Genomic DNA, 20,058 nt, shown 5'->3' with positions numbered 1-20,058 from the left:
TGGCGTTTGCAGTACACCTACCTCAGTCATCAGATGACAAAGTTGAGAATGGAAAATCTCTCCTGTTTTAGTCGGCTACGCGGCTCTCTGGACGCATACGACAGCCAGTCGCACGCCCATTCACTACTCGCATGTGTGAATAGACCTTTGTACAGCCACACCCCGCCAAAATCGCGAAATGAGCGGCAATTAATGTATACGGTATACCGAGTTCTTTTCTTTTTTTGACTCCCCGTTTCACGCACGTCAAACGATCGCTGTGCAGCCCACCTACCTCAGCATGGACCACTGCCTCACTTGTGGTATTGTTCTCGGCATCTAATCCCAACTTTCCAACAACTCTTCTATTTACTTTTGATACCGATTTCCTTTCTCACCTTAAACAACACTGAATTCACTTCCGACCTCGAGTACAACAGCGTACTGCCGAACGGAAGGCTCAGCACTCCCCTTCAAGATCTCTTATCTTCCACGGCAAACCCATACCACCACCCGATTAAAAGAGACAACCTGTCCGAGTGAGGGATGGGGGAATGGCTACCTTCTTAACTAGAGCCACTTACGCTGACTATGCTTTTCACACGGGTTGTACTAAGCTCACCTTAATCCCGTCACCACAGAACACTGTCGCTCACCGCGGTTTAAATGCGGAAGAAGAGGGGAAGGCATTTTTCAGTTGACATGCTGCTACGACGCCAGCGCCTCCGCCATTCAGCCGGAAGTGCCTTACAGCTTTCGGTGGAAGGGATTCCTGCCGATGCGAATTGTAGACGACTACAGGACTTCAGGTTGGATAAAAAGATACTTTATTACTTTTTCTTGCACAAGAGAAGAGGAAGCGTGGTTACAGACTTGGGCACTTCAAACGACAGAGGTACTCACTCTGTCTCTCCTTTAAAACTCTTTTTTATTTGGGCTGCTACAATAGCCCCACAACGAGCCTCGCGTTGGTGGACCCACATAGCGATGAAAGATGCGCACACCACTGAATGAAGACGATGAGACAGGAAAAAAGCAAGAACAATCTTTGTTCGCTTACACACACATATATACTTTTTTTGCCGGTACTCGCCACACTGGCGTCATCATGAAAATGCGCGTGTGAACGTGAGAAATAAACGAAAACAGTCACATGTTAAAAACGCGGCTCATCCTTACGATGAAACTCAGGTTTGATATACGGAGTATGGTGCGCGGCCCGTCAATTGACGCTGCCTCGCTTTGGGTGACAATGAAGGCGTGAAGAGAGAGGCGTACACGTGGATGCAAAACGCGGAGCTTCCGCGCATTAATTGAGAAACAAAGTATAAACTCACACAAACACACACGCATACATACACACAGGATAGGCGAAAAATACTGTTTTGGTGTAAGAATATGTATATACTCTTGCATCAGGTTTTCAAATGTGTACCATCGGATCAACGTGAATTTCCAGAGTGAGACCATACTGTGTGGGGCATTGAGCCTAAAGCAATATGATTGTATAAACTATAAAGCGGTTGGAAAACTAGTCGAATATGAGTTTCACTAGAGACAGTAAACGATTAACTATATTGGAAGCTAGGTACTTCACGGTGGTCCAAAACGTAATTTCAAGTTCTTTTTCATTCTAGAAGGTCACGGTCATGCGATGGTGTTTTGGTCGATGCAGTATTACAAGGCACATACGTTTCTGGATGGCAGCACTCACTGTGAGCGTTTACAACATACAGGTCCACTACAGGGCCTGTTACGTATGCACGCCCACATACACACCCAGAGGTCAACATGGCCAAATAGAACCAAGATGTGATATGCATTGAACTGACATTTAAATTATCTAAAGCATTTCAAGAAGCGATAACACCGTCGAAAAGCTCAATATAACTCTATCAAAGTATATGACAACACAGTAGCACCGCCGTCGCCAAAGTATGCGTCAGAGCAAGTTATCGAAGACGAAAAATGGCGTTCCGGCCATCGCAGTCACTACGCATGCGCAAAAGTATCAGACGTTACTCTGCCCATGTGAAGTGATTCCGAGTCCGCGCTTTGGGAAGAATCTGTGCCAAGACCAGATTTCGCGCGTCTCCTATAAACTTACTCCTCTACACTGTTGGCGCGACTGTGCGAAGAATATAGCTGATGGCCACGAACAGAACGCATGCTCTCTTGACGAACACAACGTAGCATGCGCAGTCGTGTGGTCACCGCGGGTGGGCGCCTTACAGGGAAGCTGCATTCGCCGGCTGCGCACTTCGATGTCTTGATTCTTTTTTTTGTTTGTATGTTTCCGTGCTTTGAACAGTGAGCCGTTATCATCGAGGGCGGTGCCAGAGGGGCGTCGGGTTGCGAACTGAGGCGAACTGGGGTAGAAGAAGATTGTTCCGGTAGGGGTAAGTGGTGCCGAAGGGGGCTGCTGCGAAGACGGTGGGGGTCAGAGGGCGTCGATGCTCGCTGGGTGGGCCCTCGCCCTCGTCCCCCTTTGCCGGGGGATGTGGGTGGGGTCCACCGTGATCAAAGGCTCAGCCGTTCTGGACGATCGTCCACCCCCCCCCCCCGCGCCATCTGCTGGCTCGGCCGCAGCGGCTCAGGGGTCGTGGGCGAAGTCGTTCTTGGGATAGACTTGCGTTCTAGTGATACGAACGTCTCCGGCCACCTTGCCGATGGACTGGAACACCGGGTCCAGAAGGGTTCGCACCAGGCCGCCCCACACCTGCATCAGACAGCGAAGAGTGGGTTTGCTTCCAAAGCCAATGCCGAAAGGCAGCAACGAGTGGTACGGACTCCGCAAGCGTCATCACAGTCGACAGCGTGACGACTCTGACCACGTGGTTTTGACAAAGGCAACGGAACATTTGAAATAACACTGGTAAACAAAACAAAAATAAATCGACGGAAGCATGTGGGCCAGGAATGTATACGTTAGTCAGTCTGAAGCGACCCCTGTCATTTGATTTTTCTCTTCAACGATCATCTTCCACTATAAGGGGAACGTTTATAGTCAGACACAGCTCAGGAACGAATCCGAAAATGGCCCTTCAAAGAAGGCCACGCAGCCGATGGCGGCGGCCTACTGATGTCGTGCCTGCAATGGCATCTAAGCGGTTGACCGGGACGTTTTGATATTTTGTCGACGGCACTGTATGGAGGGCCTCCTTTGAGGGGCATTTGTCGCATAGTTCTTGATTCTTGTCCAAACTTCTCACTCTGCATTAGTCCGAAACTGGATTCAAGAGCTGTTGCCCATTCCCCCCACCGTACACCTCTCCCGATTGCACAGACTGGAATAATATAACCGTATATGACATGCATGGCATGCTTTCATTGGCCATAAGAAGGATTCTGATATAATTACATTCTGATATACATGCAGTGATCGGCTCTCAATGGTCAGCTCCAGTCTTACCCTGTGCACGACGTGGAGCAGGATATCGAAGATACGCAGCGCGGGCGTCAGCAGCCACACGTGCACCAGGGAGAGCAGAGAGAACAGCAGCCCCCATGTGAAGCCGCAGGGCAGGGCCAGCAGCGCCGCCAGGAGGCGGTAGCACCACAGTCGCGTGGTCGAGAACACCAAGTAGGTGAGCTTCCAGGCGCCGTCGAAGCCGTGGCTCGCGTCAGGCTCCGCAAGCACGTCCTCGAACACCAGCTGCGTACACCAGTGCAACGGGTCACTTGTGAGATCGCGGCAGAGACGCGGATGTCTATACATACAGGGTTAAAACATTCCAGTCGCTATGGGTCTGTTTTCCAACAGTGTACGGGGACACTACGGCGCCCCCTTGTGATACCACCAAGACCCTCAGGACTGAGGTGGGGCCTCTTCCTCAATGAGCTTCAGAGAGGGCATCATATAAATTTCCTCCTACGCTGCTGAAAAGCAAGCTATGTGACCGTGGAATATTGACCAAACCTGCACATGCAGGGAGAACAGCATTGACTGACGTTTCCCTTCTTTCCTTCTTTTTTTCTTTCTTTCTTTCTTTCTTTCTTTCTTTCTTTCTTTCTTTCTTTCTTTCTGCGTAGCAAGTGGAACCGGAGATAAAGGTACGAGGCTGAACAAGAATTCCTATGTTACGTAGTATATTCGACGCGACTCATTAGGGAATCCACCACAAACATAGAGAATTTCTGTGAACTTAGATACGACCGAAAATATGTGACATAAAAGCCACCAATGCATTTGCTCTGCATTTCAGTAAACGATAAACTCGTCCATATTTCAAGGGCTGCACCAGTGAATGACAGTTGAGTCTAAGACGCCGGCAAGTAGGCCGTAAAGGCAACAAGAAAAAGCATGACCCGTCCCAACGAGACGAACCGGAGGCAGCAAAAAGCATCGAACAAGGGTGAACACAGACGGCCAATAATAGGCTCATGGAGATCGATTGTGCTTTCGGCTAGCAGCACAGCAGTCTTTGAGCGCCGCATTGCCAATTTCCTTTGATGCGAACACTTGTTCAAGGAAGACTTGGAACATCGGGGGGGATAATACGCAGAGTTAATTCCCCCAAGACTCCAGACAACCACCCGTTACATGACGCCGAGAAATGTCAGCGGCCGTCCAATCACAGCTGTTTCACAACACGAATTTTAGATTGAGCAGGAGCAGGCGTGGCAGGCACTCTTCGTTGATATATATATAAACCGGCCAAAAGTTCACCAACCTTCGATTAGACGATGAATAGATCCACTAAATAGTCTCCTGAAGCCCCTCGGGCGGTTGTGAGAGCAAGACATCAACATCATTCTCTACCCCCCCCCCCCCCCCCCCCCCCTCCCTTCTTGTCACGGGCCCCGGTCACTCTTCAGAGAAATAAGCACGCATCAGGCTGGGATCGTCGTCGCCCCCCTCCTCCAACTTCTTTCGTTCTGTGTAGCTTGTCTGAAGGAGAAGGCGTCGAAAGGCAGTGGAAACGGCGGACGCGGAAACGAACTCTCCCAAACAAGAACCCCGGGAGCACGGGCGGGTGGTCCCAAATAAAACCAAGACGACGGACGCTGCGGTACCGTTTCTCTGCCAGCCACTCCAACCGGCAGCAGACTCCACAACATCGGTTACTCTCTCTCTCTCTCTTAATATACATATATACTTCTTTTTTTCGCACGCGCACGCGGACAACGATGCAGCGGAGAGGCGACGGACAAAGACACGCCCTTTTTCGCTCCTCGTCGTCTTCGAGTCATGTATCGCTTAACAAGAACGACCGGAATTCGGCATAACCCTCCCCCTGTCTTTCTTGTCGAAAGGAGAACTTTATCCCCCTCCCCCTTGCTCAAAGGATCCGCCAAAGCGCAGCGACGCGGCCGGCTATTTAGCTACAAGGCAGGCCAGCTGAGCGGAGACCCAAGAGGAGCGGAATGCGCTGCTGCTGCGGCGGCGGCCTTCTAAAAACTTGCCGAGCGGAAGCGGCTTCTCTCTCTCTCTCCCATCTAGAGGCCGCACACCAAACGGCATCGTCGTCGTCCCCGTCTTCGTCGCGTTCAGCCGGCCCCTTTTCGACGACCCCGTAGCTCTCGGGGAGTACAGTGCGAGACGTCTGCTGAACCTCAAGTGACGAACACGAAGACAAGCGGTAAAAGGAACGGAACAAGAGAAAATAAGCAATAGTGTGTGCGTGGAACGAGAAGGGTGTGGGGTCCCTGTTAGGAGTTACCCCTCCCTGTACTCCTCATGTAGACCCAGGCGTTGTTTCTGTTTTCGCTGTACACAACGGCGGGCCTGGCTATCACCGTCTCTTGCCTCCTGGCCTAAGCTGTAGCGATGCGTGGAGACAACGAAGGAAAAAAAAAAAATTATCTACATCTACAGGCAGATAAATAAAAGATAACGATAGCGTAATGGCTATTAGCATCCTGTCAGCGACTGCCTGGGAATTATGAGTTTCCTTTTAGACGCATTATCCACAGATTACTTTTCAGGTAACATTTGGAAATAAAAGACACTTTCTTCTCAAGAGCAACACTAAACGTTCTCTTTCATATCGCTCGTAACTGTAGTACACCAACTGGCAGTAACGAAAAGGGACAAAAGGCGAAAGTATATGGTAATTGGCAAGACAAAAACCAGGGAGGGCATGACAAGGGCTTGGAATTCTTTCGCCCTCATGTAAATGGGTATCAGATAAGGCGCCGCGAAGACGAAGGAATTGTTATCGCGTGTTAACTGCTCACCAACTGTGGATGCTTCAGAGCTACACGCCTTCCTGTCTCACTTTACAGCGTGAGAAAGTGCCACAAAGGCCCTCTCCACTGTGGTGGATCGAAACACAAAAGCGGTGAAAGAAAATATATAGTATTTATCAATATACTGCCGCGCTGAATTTAACACTAAACTGACACCAAAGGACAAGAACGTACACGACACAAGTAATGAGATGAATTTTCAACTGCTTATTCGTTTTGTTATAATATATTATATATTATATATGCACATTATAGATTATATATGCACATAAGGGCAATTGCACAAAAGGTAAGAAACATTTAAGAAATAGCTATTCGTGAACCAGAAACCGCAATGTCACCTCTTTCCATCGCGCTGCTAGACAAAATAAAATCGATCTCACTATGCGTAAGCGTTATCGATGGATCTCTAACGCATTCAGTAGGATCGGCTTATCAGCGCTTCGAAAATTAATCTTTCATTGCGGTTTGTGAACCACCCTATTATTGTGGTTTTCTGGAAGCTTGACTCGCAATTCTTGCAACAGGCACATCCCAGTTTCGTCTTGCTCTCCCAGCTTTATATTTATGCATCTTTCTGTCTTGCCCACGTATCAGTCAAAGCAATCTCGCCAAGCATGTATAGCCCGTTGCAAGAATTGCGAGCCAAGCTTCGAGAATAGGGCGGTTCACAGACCAGAATAAAACATTAATTTTCGAAGCATATATAATGAGACGACCCGATATCCTACGGAATTCGTTAGGGATCCATCGATATATCGCTTACGCAGAGTGAGTTTGATTCGTTATCTAGCAGCGCGATAGGAAGGGGTGATATTGGGATTTCTGTTCCATGGACAGTTATTTCTTAAGTGTTTCTTACTGTTTGCAAATTTATTCTTTGTTATGAGTAAACAGCTGAAAGTTCGCGCTTGTTACCTGTGTCGTGCCCTTTGATGTCAGTTTTGTGTTAAATTCAGCGCGGTAGTATATTGATATGGAAAAACCAAGTAGCTACTTTCAGCAAGCTTAGAGTGTTAGGCTGGTACAGTTATGCCGCATTGTGGTAAACTTCGCAATATTCTACTCTGCCAACAAAATCCCACCCTTTCCGTGTCTATAACTCACACCATCCTAAATGATGCATTGAAGTGCTCAATTTAATGCGTGCAGCAAGTATTGCCCGTATTAAAAAGATGCACAGTACTTCAATGCACATTTTCGGAGGGGGGGGGGGGGGGTATAAGCACGGGAAGGGTGGAATTTTGTCTAGAGTTCAAGCCGAAAAGCAAAATGCAGTCCGCCAAGAAAGAAGCGACTCGTTCCCTTGCAGCCCTATTCGCGTCGTGTGACCACCAAAGGCTAGTTACGAGAGCAGATAATGCGTAGCGTGTAACCCTTCATGACCTCCACCGCGTCCTTCATGTCCTTTCATGACCCCGATCCACATGAATAATAGTAAATGCTGCGGTCACGATGGTTGCAAAACAAAACAAAGAACGATGCGGGGAACGCGAAAACGAACGATTGTTGTGGTCTAGCCCGGAGCTAATGTTCCGAAGGCAGGATTCGTCGAAGAGTCCAGCACGGATAACCAACACGGCTAACCAAGAGGACGACGATGGTCCTGGAGGTCCTCTTGCACGGACATTTCCATAGCCATGACGTTTACCCTGTGGCACAAGCGCATAGCGCAGGTCGTCTTTGAGACGCCTCGATCAGAGGAATGAATTTAGAGGTCCACTTGTGCAGGCACGTCTGGTCGTAGGCAAATCGTGGTTTCGGAACACTAAGACGGTCAACGGAAGGATATACTCTGAAGGTCTTCACGTACGCGGGCATGCCCCATCACCATGGTGTGGTCTCAGGCAAGAGGGTAAGACGCAAATAGTGTTTGAAACATGGGGACAAAGGAACGCGAACCTCCACGCCCGCTCGCTCAGTGACGAGACACACTCCAGGCACGCACGGCTGGCGTGGTCAGTATACCGACCTCACGGAGAGGCCTTGGCCGAGAACGAATGCCAGACACCGGCGCCCCCCGCGTCAACGCCCGCTTAGGATACACACACGAAATGAGGCTCGAATAAATAGACAGGCCTTTCGCTCTTCGGCGGTTCCTTCCAAGGGGAGGAGGCGATCTGTTATCTTTACGCGCGTGCCATTGTCCTCCGGCAGCGTGCTCTTCTTGAGATTACGCTGAACGCTTGCACGAAACGTTGCGTTCACAGGACTTGGAACTGTTATTTGCCTCCCCGTCCCCGCGAGTGATAGTTTGCAGGTTTTCGCGGCGTTTCGGTTGTCTCCTATAGGCTCCGCGCGAGCTTCTCCTTTAGCCACGGGGCCCGAAAGCGTAAACAAGGCAGTTCTACGAGGCCCACGGGTGCGCTTTCTGCTCTCTCTGGCATCTTTACGTGTCATCTTGTCCCAGCCTTGTCCCTCTTTGCCTCTTTGGTTTGCGTCAGACTGGCTTCTTTCGGAAACAGACGCAGGCAGTCCCTCTTCTTTTTTTCTTTCATCGCAATGTTTTACCGGCCATTTTACCCAGTCTCGGTATGTGCAGAGCCATTTTATGACACCGCCGGGCACGTGACTCCATCGCGAAGTCTCGTACTGCTTGTTTTTTGTTTGTTTGTTTGTTTAATTGAGGAGGATTGCGATGTCTGGAAAACGATGGGTTGTTAGGACACAAACGTCTCGCGAATGTTGCACTCTGTAGCGTTAGGTCAGCGCACTTACGCTATGCCAAACAGACATGAAGAGTATTTTTCGCGCCTCACTTGTGTATGTTTTTCATGTCTTGCTCGAAGAAGAGGGAATGGGGGGGGGGGGGGGGGGGGTACTGTGAGGAGAAAAAAAAAGCGCTTATAACAAAAGCGCGACCGCGCAGTCATAATTCTTCTTTCTGAGAATCATATTATAGTACCTCGTGGCCTGCGTACCGTCAGTTCCGATAAACCATATACGGAATAGCAAGGTGCCAAGAGAACATAGAAGGCACAGCTTTTTTCAGTAAACAGTTAATTTGCGCATTACTCACAGTTAGCTTAATTAGCTTTACGCAATCGCAGCAGTCACCGAAGAGTGCAGCAGTTCTGCCGCCATTACAAGGTCCTAAGTCACTGAGGAAGCCAGCAGCCTCAGCGAAGCACCCTGCAACCTCATCAGCCATAATATACGTGGCCCAGAAACTTTTGAGGACAACTGTAAAAAAGTTTTTCTCCCCTTTTTGGGCTGAAATGCTGATTGATCGCTGCCTGCCCGACTGACAGCGCCGTTACAACGTATCGATATTAAATGCGAACGGCAAAAGCGACTTGGAACTTTTATTTATACTAAACTGCCTTTACGGGAGCAGCGTCAGGCTGACGTCAAGATGATTAGAAGTCACCGATTCTAGGTCTCCCGCGCTTGCGCTGCCGCCAGGTTTAGTTGAAGTGAAACGGGGATCTTTTTCATTTTGCTTTTTTTTTTTTTTTTTTTACACACTGTGGGGTATATATTGTAATCTCCCTAGCTACTCAAGCGTAATAAGTACTAGGCACAACCGCCTGCAGAGCTCGCTTTAGCCTCAGTTACTCCGTTCTTCGCCGCTACGCTTCGTTGAAGCTGTTGCGTATAAAATGATCGACATGCGAAAGCTGTCTAGTCAAAAGGCGGTGAGCCTGGTAGGGTATACAGCACCGCTTGTTCTAATGCACCTGTATTGCCCTTGAGCACGTTGTCATCCATGCAGAATTGCACTCAAATAAGCACCTTGCCTCGTAAAAGCAATTGCAACCACTCTGAACGACGCAAGTTCCGCAGCTGTTACTGCACATATCTCATTTGACGGGACAGAACATCAACTAGCGCCGATGCAGTGGCTCATGGTGGTTGTTAGGGAGCTCGGCTACCGAGACGGACGAACCGAATTCGATCTCGGCCGCATTTCAATGAAGACGAAACTCACAGAAAAATGCACCGATGTATTGTGCCATATGCCAGTATGCACAATCAAGAGCGACCCTTAACGACAGTACGCTTCGAGACGTTTAATTTTGTGCGGCCACCCGGTGAAACATGACGCCGAAGTGTTGGCCGAGAGTGAACCGACCTCCATTACCAAAAACTACCGCGCTCGAGTTTGAAAAAGAAATACGCCTTCCAAAGCAACGCGTGCGTAAGCGCGCGTGCACTAACAACGCGTAGTTCTTGCCTTTCAAAAATATATATACAGAAAGAAAAAAGGGGGCAAAAAGAGAAAATTCCGCTGAAGCTCGGCGGGTTGGGTGCTTGTGCGAGAGGCGTAAACAAACGCTGTTTGGGCGCCCGGCCACGGCTAGGCTATGAACGACGTATACTATATACGCTGGACTTAGGAGAAAGAGAGAGAGCGAAAGAGAGTTCGACGGCTGATGGTTTTAAAAATACCCTTTTACCACCTCCTCCCGCAAAGGAAAACACCTTGGGGGGTGGGGGGAGGGGGGGGGGCAGTTCCTGGCCCTACGGGGCTGGGACGGTAGGCCAACGCCGCTTGCGGCGGGGGCTAGCCAGCCACTGAATTTTTATAATTGGTTAGGCCGTCAGGTGCAATAGCGCTATCGCGTTCCACTCTTGAAGGCGAAGCTTAAGCGCCCTCCAAATTTTTCATTTCCTTCATCCTACAGCCACAACAACAACAACTACAAACACCTCGGGGTAAGAGTGAACGCAAACAGGCGGCACGCGCCCGCATGGCGGACGGAATGCGCTGGGCTACCGAATCGACAGCGAACGCTGAGAGAACGCCAGTTCGATTACGACGTTCCGTGGCCACTGATGTGATGCTTCCACATGTGACATATAGCGAGTCAGTAAGTGTGTCAAATGCCGCACACACGTCACTTACTGCACAATGTCATACCGCCTCAGTAGTCACTTACATAGTATGCGCGCGCGGCTGTCGTTTTGTTCTTTCACGGGCTTCTCGAGCGGGTAACTTAGGTATGGGTCTAGGTTTTTCGGTTCAAACCAATAAAAAAAGTTGTTAGAGCACGCCGAATTGAATTTTCGAAATTCGATTGTTAACTGAAAAAGATCACTATTCTTGGGATTCGAAGCGTAGCTATATAGATAGGTGTTGACTACGAGTATATGTATAGTCGGTTAACGTTGAAAATAAACTAAATAAGGAAGCCAGACGCGACGGTAGTATTGCCGGGTAAGCAGCGCAGGTGTGCGATTTGAGGTATTTGTTCCTGACTTCTGGGAAGCGACATCTCCTCGCTACATGCTAGCTAAGTTCGTTTGTTCACTATCATCAGCTCAATAAGTTTATCAGCTGCGTGTAGGACACTGACACTAATCCGCGCATGGGCGTCACGAAAAAGTACTGTACTGTGGATATCGTTACGACTGAGCGGCATTTCCATCGCTGCTACAGCACGCACACCATGTGACGGCTGCCTTTTCAATCAGCCCAGCGCGACAGCTCTCCACGACAACTTGTAAACAATTCTTAGAAAGAAGCTTGCGTTTTGTGTGCTGGCGACCTCATTTATTATGCTTTAATTTTTAAAAAGGAGTGAAATTCGTTTTATTCCTTTTAACACCATGATGTTGAAAATAAAGGATTGATTGATTGATAAGCATAGCTCCAAATGAGTGCTATCATTTATACGGTAATTACTCGAAAATATACTGCTCCCGGCCGCCAGCTAAAACACCATAGACAGTTGTAGCATTAAATTGTCGAATAAAAGTCCATAATTCGTGTTGGTTTGAGTGCTGGACAGTCCCACAGCAAGTCGAATTAGAGACGAATTATGGAATTCATAAAAAAAGCCAACCTTTTTCCATTCATTTAATCATTTATTCATCATTCATCTCATACCCTAGTGATGCCCTAAGGCAATAAATATCGATTAAAAAAATTCCGTAATTCTTTCCAAAATGATATTCGCAAAAAAAAAGAAAAGAAAAGAAAGCGAAACTCGCGTTTAAAAATAAACACCGAGAAAAGTGATCAACCGAATTTTTAAACAGAAACCACCAAGTCCAACTCCTAAACGTAGGATATACGCCGGCCGCAAGGCGGCATTGGCGCCCCTTTGTAGCTGCTTCTGTCGTCAAGTGTGCGTATAGTCACGCCCTGTCACCAGACCATACCTGACAGAACCCAGTGCATCGAGTGTCATGCACGGAACGTGCCCGAGGCAGGCGCGGAGGATTCTTTAGTTACTGCCGGGCAGCAATAGACCCGTCGCCACACGCCCCGGCCGACGCATCACGCGACCGACTTGTCGTTCGATGCAGGTGACGCACCGTCCCCGTGACTGCGCCCGACAAACAATGGTGAAAGGTTACTCCGTTTCACCTTGGTCGCCACGATGCTGTGACCTTAGCCGGCTGGCAACCAAACCGGCGACCTTGGCTCAGTCAGTAGCGCACCCTCAGGGCTGCGGTTTTTTTTTTTTACAGAGCTCGCAAAGTTAGCACAGCTGGACAGCCGTACGGCAGACACGCTGTACCGTTGCAAGACTTTCCTAGCCGCATTTGCCGTACGATCGCAGTCACCTTGTTCTCATCTTACCCGATGCTAAAACTAACAAATGGGAGATGCTTCTACCATCATGTCATGTGTATTGTGGACGTGGGCTTCAAATGAAGGGTAGATAACTGAACATGTTTTATACTCACCTCTGTCGCTAGTGTCGAAGTCATACGCTGTTTCGGTTAAGCCTTGCGTTAGCTCACTCTCTGCCCCAAGAAAGGGGGCAAAATCGGAGTCACCGCGGCGTTTAACTGCTACTCGCGACGAAAAATTACTCCGTCGAGAGATTAACAAATGGGAGGTAGTCGCTCTGCACTTGGCCTCTGATGGACTGCATGCATGGTATGGTAACGCCTTTACACACGAAAAAGGCCCGACTCATACACCTCTAATACTCTCTTGTTGTCGATAATATGATGCGCGCAATGTCCTTGTGAGACAACGGTGAGGAAGCGCGTACGATGCAATTGGACTTCGGAAGGGTCAACTCCTAACATCCCCTTAATTCCTGTCTGCACAGAGCACACACGGTGTACGTCCACTGCCCAGGTAAGTGATGCAACGGAGAGAAACCGCTTTCGACACAGTCCCAGAAAGGACCTGATCACCACAATTCACCAGTTGCTGCACTTTTTTTTTTTTACTCATTTCTGGCTAAAAGTGACAAGCGCACTTCAAAACTCGCCCTGTGAGACCACTTGATCTGAATGCACCTTGCGACGTGGATATTGCAAAGGCTGCTTACAGCAGTACTCGTGCTTTCGCTTGCTGGTCTGTGGGGCTAAGGTTGTAGGCCGGGGTGTTTGTTACGCACCAGCACAACACTGTGACTTGAGAGGAACGCAGTGTATAAGGATTCAGGCTTAATTTCGACCACCATTCACACGTTTCGTCAGCGGACACCAAAGTCTCAATATTCACGTGAAACTCCCACGGCGCAGCAATGTGACGCGTTCACATACCTTTAGATGCGGCAGATAATTATATAATGATCAGAAATGCTTTCAAGGCCATGTTTTCGTCGGCTTCCGGGAAATAATTTAACGAATTCACGGGGAACTTCACAGGCCATACTCAAGGTATGTTGATCCCAGGACACCACCGCACACGTCAACCACGAACTCGAAACAAAGCCTTGGAGTGGCGCGTTGGCAGTTTAACCACGCAGGAATGAAGTTCCCGAACTTGAATAAAGTACAGTGATTACTTCATACATAGCGAAGCAAAGCTTTTCCACATAACACTAATAAATGCAGTGAAACGAATGCCTATACCGGAAGGTGTTTCGCGTTTTCACGTTTGCACCTATAGGCGAGTACATCCACGGCGAAGAGATCAAGCAACTTTTTTTCATGCCTATAGCCTTGAAGCATGCGTCTATATCAAGGTGTAGCTTGTACTCTTCTTTACCAAGGTACTTGCTATGTTCGAGCAATCATCTCTTCCTAAGCGACCGCGAGGCTGGATTACAATCACAGCGCGGCTTCGCCATTGTGATAGATTACTAACGACTATTACCCGGACGTTACACCGTGCTTATCAGGGTGAGCGCGTTGCTTTAAGGTTTCCGTATAATTCGGGAATAACGAATATATATACTCGATAAAGATTAGGGCTGCGCTTGTAAATATAGTCGCCATCTCGCCGATCAGCTGAAAGAACCGGTTCCTTTTCGTCGCAGGTTACTCGCCTGAAGTATAATCTGGAAGCGCTTTTCTCGGCAAATTGAGGCGTCAGTCCAGCAGCTACGATGCGTCATCTCCGGGTGGAATCTAGCTTCATTGCAGAGCACGCGCGCACATATGAGAGAGAGAGAGAGAGAGAGAGAGAGAGAGAGAGAGAGAGAGAGAGAGAGAGAGAAAGAGGGGGGGGGGGGCACAGTAATAGCGGTCATCGCCTTGTGTGCGATCCAAAGCGATCCGTCTCCGGCGTTGATTCGCTGCACGCTCATAGTTTTCATCCCACTGCAGCGCCATAATCCATCGTCTCGCCCATAGCATTATCCAGTTGTTCCACCGTGCTTTGTGTGGTCATAGAGGACCATAGCTTGCGTACTACAGCACACTTCAACATCAAACAATCAAACAAACAAACAAAAATTCACCAAAGCAACCTCTCATTCCCAAACTCTAGTTTAATATATCTTTTCGCGTTATGTCTCGTGCGTACGCTTATACATGTCAAGAGGAACTGCTTCCTACATTTTACGTTGACGGAACCGAAGCTTGGGTACGAATAAAGCGGAAGTTCGAATTAAAAGGTTCTGAGTTAGTGCGATAAATGTGCCACCGTAGACTGTCTCCTTGCTTGGGCGCCGCTTGCGGTATGCCAGCGTTCTCTACCTGGCCCATCTGCCAGTAATATGAAAGATGAAGGTGCAGGGGAGAGGCTGGGAGAGAGAGAACTGAGTCGGGCCAGACAGGGCGACCTTACACGCCTTCCGGTACTGCCCTTCCTCGTTCCACCTTGCCGTCTACTGTCGCTTCTTTCAAATACCCCAAAATAAAAAAAAAAGTGCACCAAAGCAGGAATAAGGAGGATGCCTCAAGAACCGGAAGAAGTCTTCAAGAAGAAGCGGGAGTTCGGTGGCGTCGCCTCCCGGCCGATGCGTAATACGCACGCGATGACGACCTGCGTTCTTCTGCGGCGTGCCCCCGTGACGAAGGTATAAGGCGACGACGACGCCCATCAGAAGAGCCGCGACTCATGCAGTTTCGACTTGTTCTGCTATCTAACCTCCAAGAACGGTGGTAACATAGCCACCACTAGCCGTGTTGAGCCAATCCGAGCCGAGCCTCAGTGAAGACAAAAATACCAGTACTATAACCAGTACCAAGCCACGAATACTATGCGCAAGCATGCACAACGGTGTTGAACAACCCCGTCTATAATTCAGCGCGGCAGTGACCGTGAGCGGCCCCCGACAACTCGTTATGCACATTCAGGCTTCTTTCTTTCTTTCTTTGCTATTTTTGGTGCGCTAGCATCTCGGCGAAGACCCACCAGTGTTTACTACACACATCTGCATACGAAATGAATCCAAACAGCAGAGATACGGAAGGGGGGCGAGGGAACAGGAAGGTGAAATCGACGGGATTGAGAAAATAAGTAAAAGAGAAACAAAAAATGCACCGCGAGATTACTCTTGTGTAAGAAGCCGTACGCTGCTCTCTGCCGGAGGAGAAAAAAAAGGCGCTAGGACGTTATAAGAATAGAGCTGACGGGGCTCCCTGGGATGGACATTTTCGCTGTCGGGATGGCTCCTTGCTTCTGTTGCCGATGTCGGTGGTGCTGCTTTCGGCACGGATCGCTGACTCTCCCTCTTTCCACTAGAGGACCGCGTCCCCGAGACTAGCAGTTTGTCTTTGCGTATTTGTATATGCATGCATACACGGCCTCTTCGCAACTAAGTTGCGCAGCTATCAAAACAAAACAAAAAGGACAAAGAATATAAAGAAGGGAGAGAGTTACTGAAACGAGAGTGAAGCAACACGGGAGAAAATGGAGAGGAGGCCAGGCCGTCGGCGACGGGACGCCGCGCTTCGGCAACAAAGCCTGACAGCAAGCAAATAGATGCAGATGAAAAAGTGCATCCACAACTTGGTGGTCACGCAAACCCAACCAGAGGGGCAGCTTGGGAGGGGGCCTGGGGGTTGGAAATGGTCTGCGAACCGCGAAGTTCGATGACCGGGGACATCACCTCCTCACCGTTCCCCCCTCTGCGAGTGCAGCCAAGCTTTTGAGTGCAGAACACGAAGAAGGAGGTTGAGGAGGGCGGCTAGCTGGCAAAGGCAGAAAGGAGAGAGGGTGTCGCTCTTCCACGCACTCTCCTTCTAATAGTACGTCCGTTACAACCCTCCCCCCTTTTCCTTTCTCTGCACCTTCCAAAAAACCGAGTGCTGACCGCTAGACTAGTGTCACACACCGAGCTTTTAAAGTGAAAGGGACTGAGTGGCGATCTCCGCTTATAGCGAATATTTTATATAAAGGAAACGTAGGCGAGGAGGACGACGAACAGTTTGCATGCGACGCGTGGATTGTTGCAAGAGAATGGAAGGGATAGTAGAGCGAATTTTGGACGTTAGGTCAGAAGCTGCTGCATAGAGGGTGAAAGACTCAACCTGACTACCCCGCTGTGAGTGCCCGCTATATGACCGCGCACTTCGACACTGGAAATGCTTTTAGTCGTTGCAAATTTTGCCGCGGAGAGGCCTCCGTGTCGATATTAAAAGTGCGTTCGCGAAGGCAAGCTACTTGCTGTCTTATAAGATACGTCTTAGCCCCTGCTAAATTAAAATATTTAGCGTGAATGTTACTGCCACATAGTCTCTATGTTGTCTTCTCGGTGAGTGATGGGACCGTTCACATTAAGGTGACGTATAATAAACCTGTGAGCCATTAGCCGATTGAAAGAAAGCGTCACTATTCTCTTTTACTTTTCCTCTTTGAAACCGAGGAGGGTTTCCATTGCGGTCGGTTTTATACCGGGAGCTGCCATTGTTCTGGATCCTCAATCAAACAGAGCTCGGCGGACAGGAAATGCAGTTCACAGCACCGCACCCTTTTGTCTGCTGGTTCGCGTTCTGAAAAAAACCCCGGACGTCGATATAGAGAGTACCCGCGCATCTGCCTGAATAGGGTGACGCCCACAATTAGTGGGACGCATTTGGCTCGCGATATATTTCTCGCCATACGCTGCGGAAGCAGATACACATTGAAGGAATCTGGCCGAAGCTGCCAGGCTTTGTTCATTGCTGGTGTGGGGGTTGATGCTCGCCAAAGTGCTTCTCGTAGAGCCTCCCATAAAACAAAGTTTTTTTTTCCTCTGACAAGAGTCAGTAGGTGGAACAAGGAAAAAAAGTTCAACTGCACGAAGTATTCAAGGGTAATCGCACCGCATTTTGCAAGCACAGTACATGAAGAGGACCCCAAGGCGAGAATAGGCCAGAGCAAATTTTTCTTCGACGACAGAGTTTTTAATACGCCTGAATAGCTGCCCTCTGTGGCCATGTGGCTGCGCTTAGGGGGATGACGATTAGTAATTACTCTCTTGTTTAAAGCGTACACTACCAAACGGAATCTCATAAGCATCTATAGCCCTATAGGGGCTAAAGATATAGGCTAAACGACCCTTCAAGACCAAGAGTGAGTCGTGAGTAGCCCCAATGAGTGAGTCGGGCATGCAGAGTGGTGTATATGGTGATGCACTAAGGTCGTCTAGTAATCGATATGATGCAGAGTAAGGCGTGGTGTTCTCGGTGATACCGCGGACTTGGCCGTTGTCGTGCCAGTGAGGTAGACCTGCCAGTCCACTCTACAAGGTTAAGGCGGCACTTAGGGAGATCGAGATAGCACTTATCACCAGAGGTCAAGCTGCAACTCGAGTTGTTTTTGAACGGTTGCTCGAGAAGGCTAGCGCTGTGGCTGACTGAGGTCAGAGTTTCAAATAGCTTGCAGCCTAACAGCTGTAAAACGTAGCGAGGGCGTAGTTCACCGCATGGAATTGGTGGTGACATCGGAGTTTGGCGCAGGCAAGTCGTATCAGCAAAGCAAATGCCGGATACCGACAAGGCTCCTACTGTGGCGAAGAGACATTCTGGTTGACTGAGGCTTGTTCTTTGTGGCGACGGAACTGCCCAATCCATTCGTCATCATCTGTGTCTTCCGCAGGGGTGGTGCACTCTTGGGCCTGAGTCTCCATGCTCTATACCGAGCAGTCAGAATCGGAGGATCACTTTCCGAAGAAGCGGATTTTGTGACGTAGCGATGGCGTAAGCGGCTACCAGTTAAATCCATTGTTCAATTTTTGTTATTCGAACGCGATATGATTCAGCGAGTTTCCCTTTTGCCGAATCAAAAAGCGTCGCTATATAGCGTTACGCGTTTGCAGGCACACTAATCTTGGTGAGAGAATGGCCTTAACTTAATCACAATGTCCTCAAAGTGCATTTCACGCATTCTGGAAAAGACCGTGGCATAAGACCATCGGTGGTGTTCTTATAAGGGAAGGAGAGACGCAGCGACCGTCTCACCCTCTGTGGGCTCAACCAGGAGGGAAGAGATGAGTATACTAAGTGAGAAAAGGAACTGAAGGAGAGGAGACTTTCTGTTTGCCAGCCAACCCTTCGCTTTCGCAGTTCACGAATCCACGCAGTGTTAGTGGAGGAACAGTGATGTGAACAATTTCGAATCACTTCGTACGACGCCCATCCCCTGAGTGTATATAGTATATAGCTATATACGTCGATGGCTGTCGTGTGCGGTTTGGTTGTTCTGAAACGCAGGGAAATTAAGTGAACGCCAAACGGACTGTAACATGCTACACCAGAGCAAACACGGACTGTTGAGAAGGACCCTGCAACGGTCGATGCATCTGTTTATATACATTCTTATACGGCGGTTTCCCGCGACATATTCGCATTAACCTGAAATGATTGTCGACGTTTGCACAACGTCGTTGCGCTCTACTATTGTTATTATTCGCGACCAGCTACAATAAACACACGCAGCCCACGTGGACTCGAGCGGGACGAATCAGCGCGGCACACGACGCATGTGCTGCGAGGAAAGAAACACGCACAGGCAGTCGTCGCACAGTAGTCCATGTAGTCGGCTCTGACAGTGGGCACGCCACACCGTACGTACAAGAGGTCGTTTTGTGAACGCCGTGGCACAGAGCATTAGTTATATGGCCGGCTGCCGTGAGCGAAGCTTCCGAGTGGGCCTCGCATCGCCCTTCGCATCTCTAATGGACCCCTTTCCCGCACCTGCTCCTAAGTACGCGGTGGGGCTCCAAACTGCGGCGTCACGGGCCCCCTTCCAGCCGAAATAGGGGGGCAGTGGCCCTCTCAACGCTATCCACTGCGATGCACTCACACAGGCGAGTTAGAATAATGTATATGCGGTGTATGTCGCTCTAATAACGTGCATTGTTGTGGAGGTTACACATCGCTCTTATTGGTCTGCAATGTGGAGTAGCTGCTGCAGGTCTACTGGAAAATTAGGGGCCAACCTTAAAGGCGTGAAGCAATAGAGACTTGTGGTCATCTGGAGTGATTATGCACTCACAAATCGAAAGAATACGTGCTGTTCGTACTACGAACGCCGCCTCCGGACGCACAAGAAACAAAGCGGCGTCCACCTGGGCGCAGGTTCCACAAAGATATTTTCTTTAAGCAAAATTCGTTACTTTATAAAGTCATCTGAGGCACGCTTTTAATTCATATTACATGACACGCATTACCCCCCCCCCCCCCCCCCCCCTTTTCCAGCGTGACGTCACGTTTCAAGCAAGTGTTGTGGGGTATTTGAAATTCCCGCGCGGGGTCATGTGGCTGTGACATTGGAACCCCGTCAGACGGTCGAGATTTTTGCGACAAGGGACCCTGACTATA

General features: G+C 49.2%; 1 protein-coding gene across 1 annotated transcript in view; it reads right to left on the bottom strand.

Moving 5' to 3' along the window:
- Positions 1–963: 963 nt before the first annotated feature.
- LOC146178607 (uncharacterized) overlaps positions 964–20,058 on the bottom strand; it is a 106,552-nt gene continuing 87,457 nt past the window's right edge. The window contains exons 3-4 of the mRNA XM_084578406.1: positions 3,392–3,634; positions 964–2,698 (exon numbers count right to left, since the gene is read on the bottom strand). Coding sequence (XP_084434532.1) covers positions 2,573–2,698; positions 3,392–3,634 — 369 coding nt within the window. The 3' untranslated portion in view covers positions 964–2,572. The remainder of the gene's footprint in view (positions 2,699–3,391; positions 3,635–20,058) is intronic.

Source organism: Amblyomma maculatum, chromosome 9 (genome assembly GCF_055883805.1).
Source record: "Amblyomma maculatum isolate TAMU_Amacu chromosome 9, ASM5588380v1, whole genome shotgun sequence".
Classification (NCBI taxonomy): Eukaryota; Metazoa; Arthropoda; class Arachnida; order Ixodida; family Ixodidae; genus Amblyomma; species Amblyomma maculatum.
The sequence above is the reverse complement of the archived record's forward strand: the minus strand, read 5'-3'. Positions and strand labels throughout refer to the sequence as shown.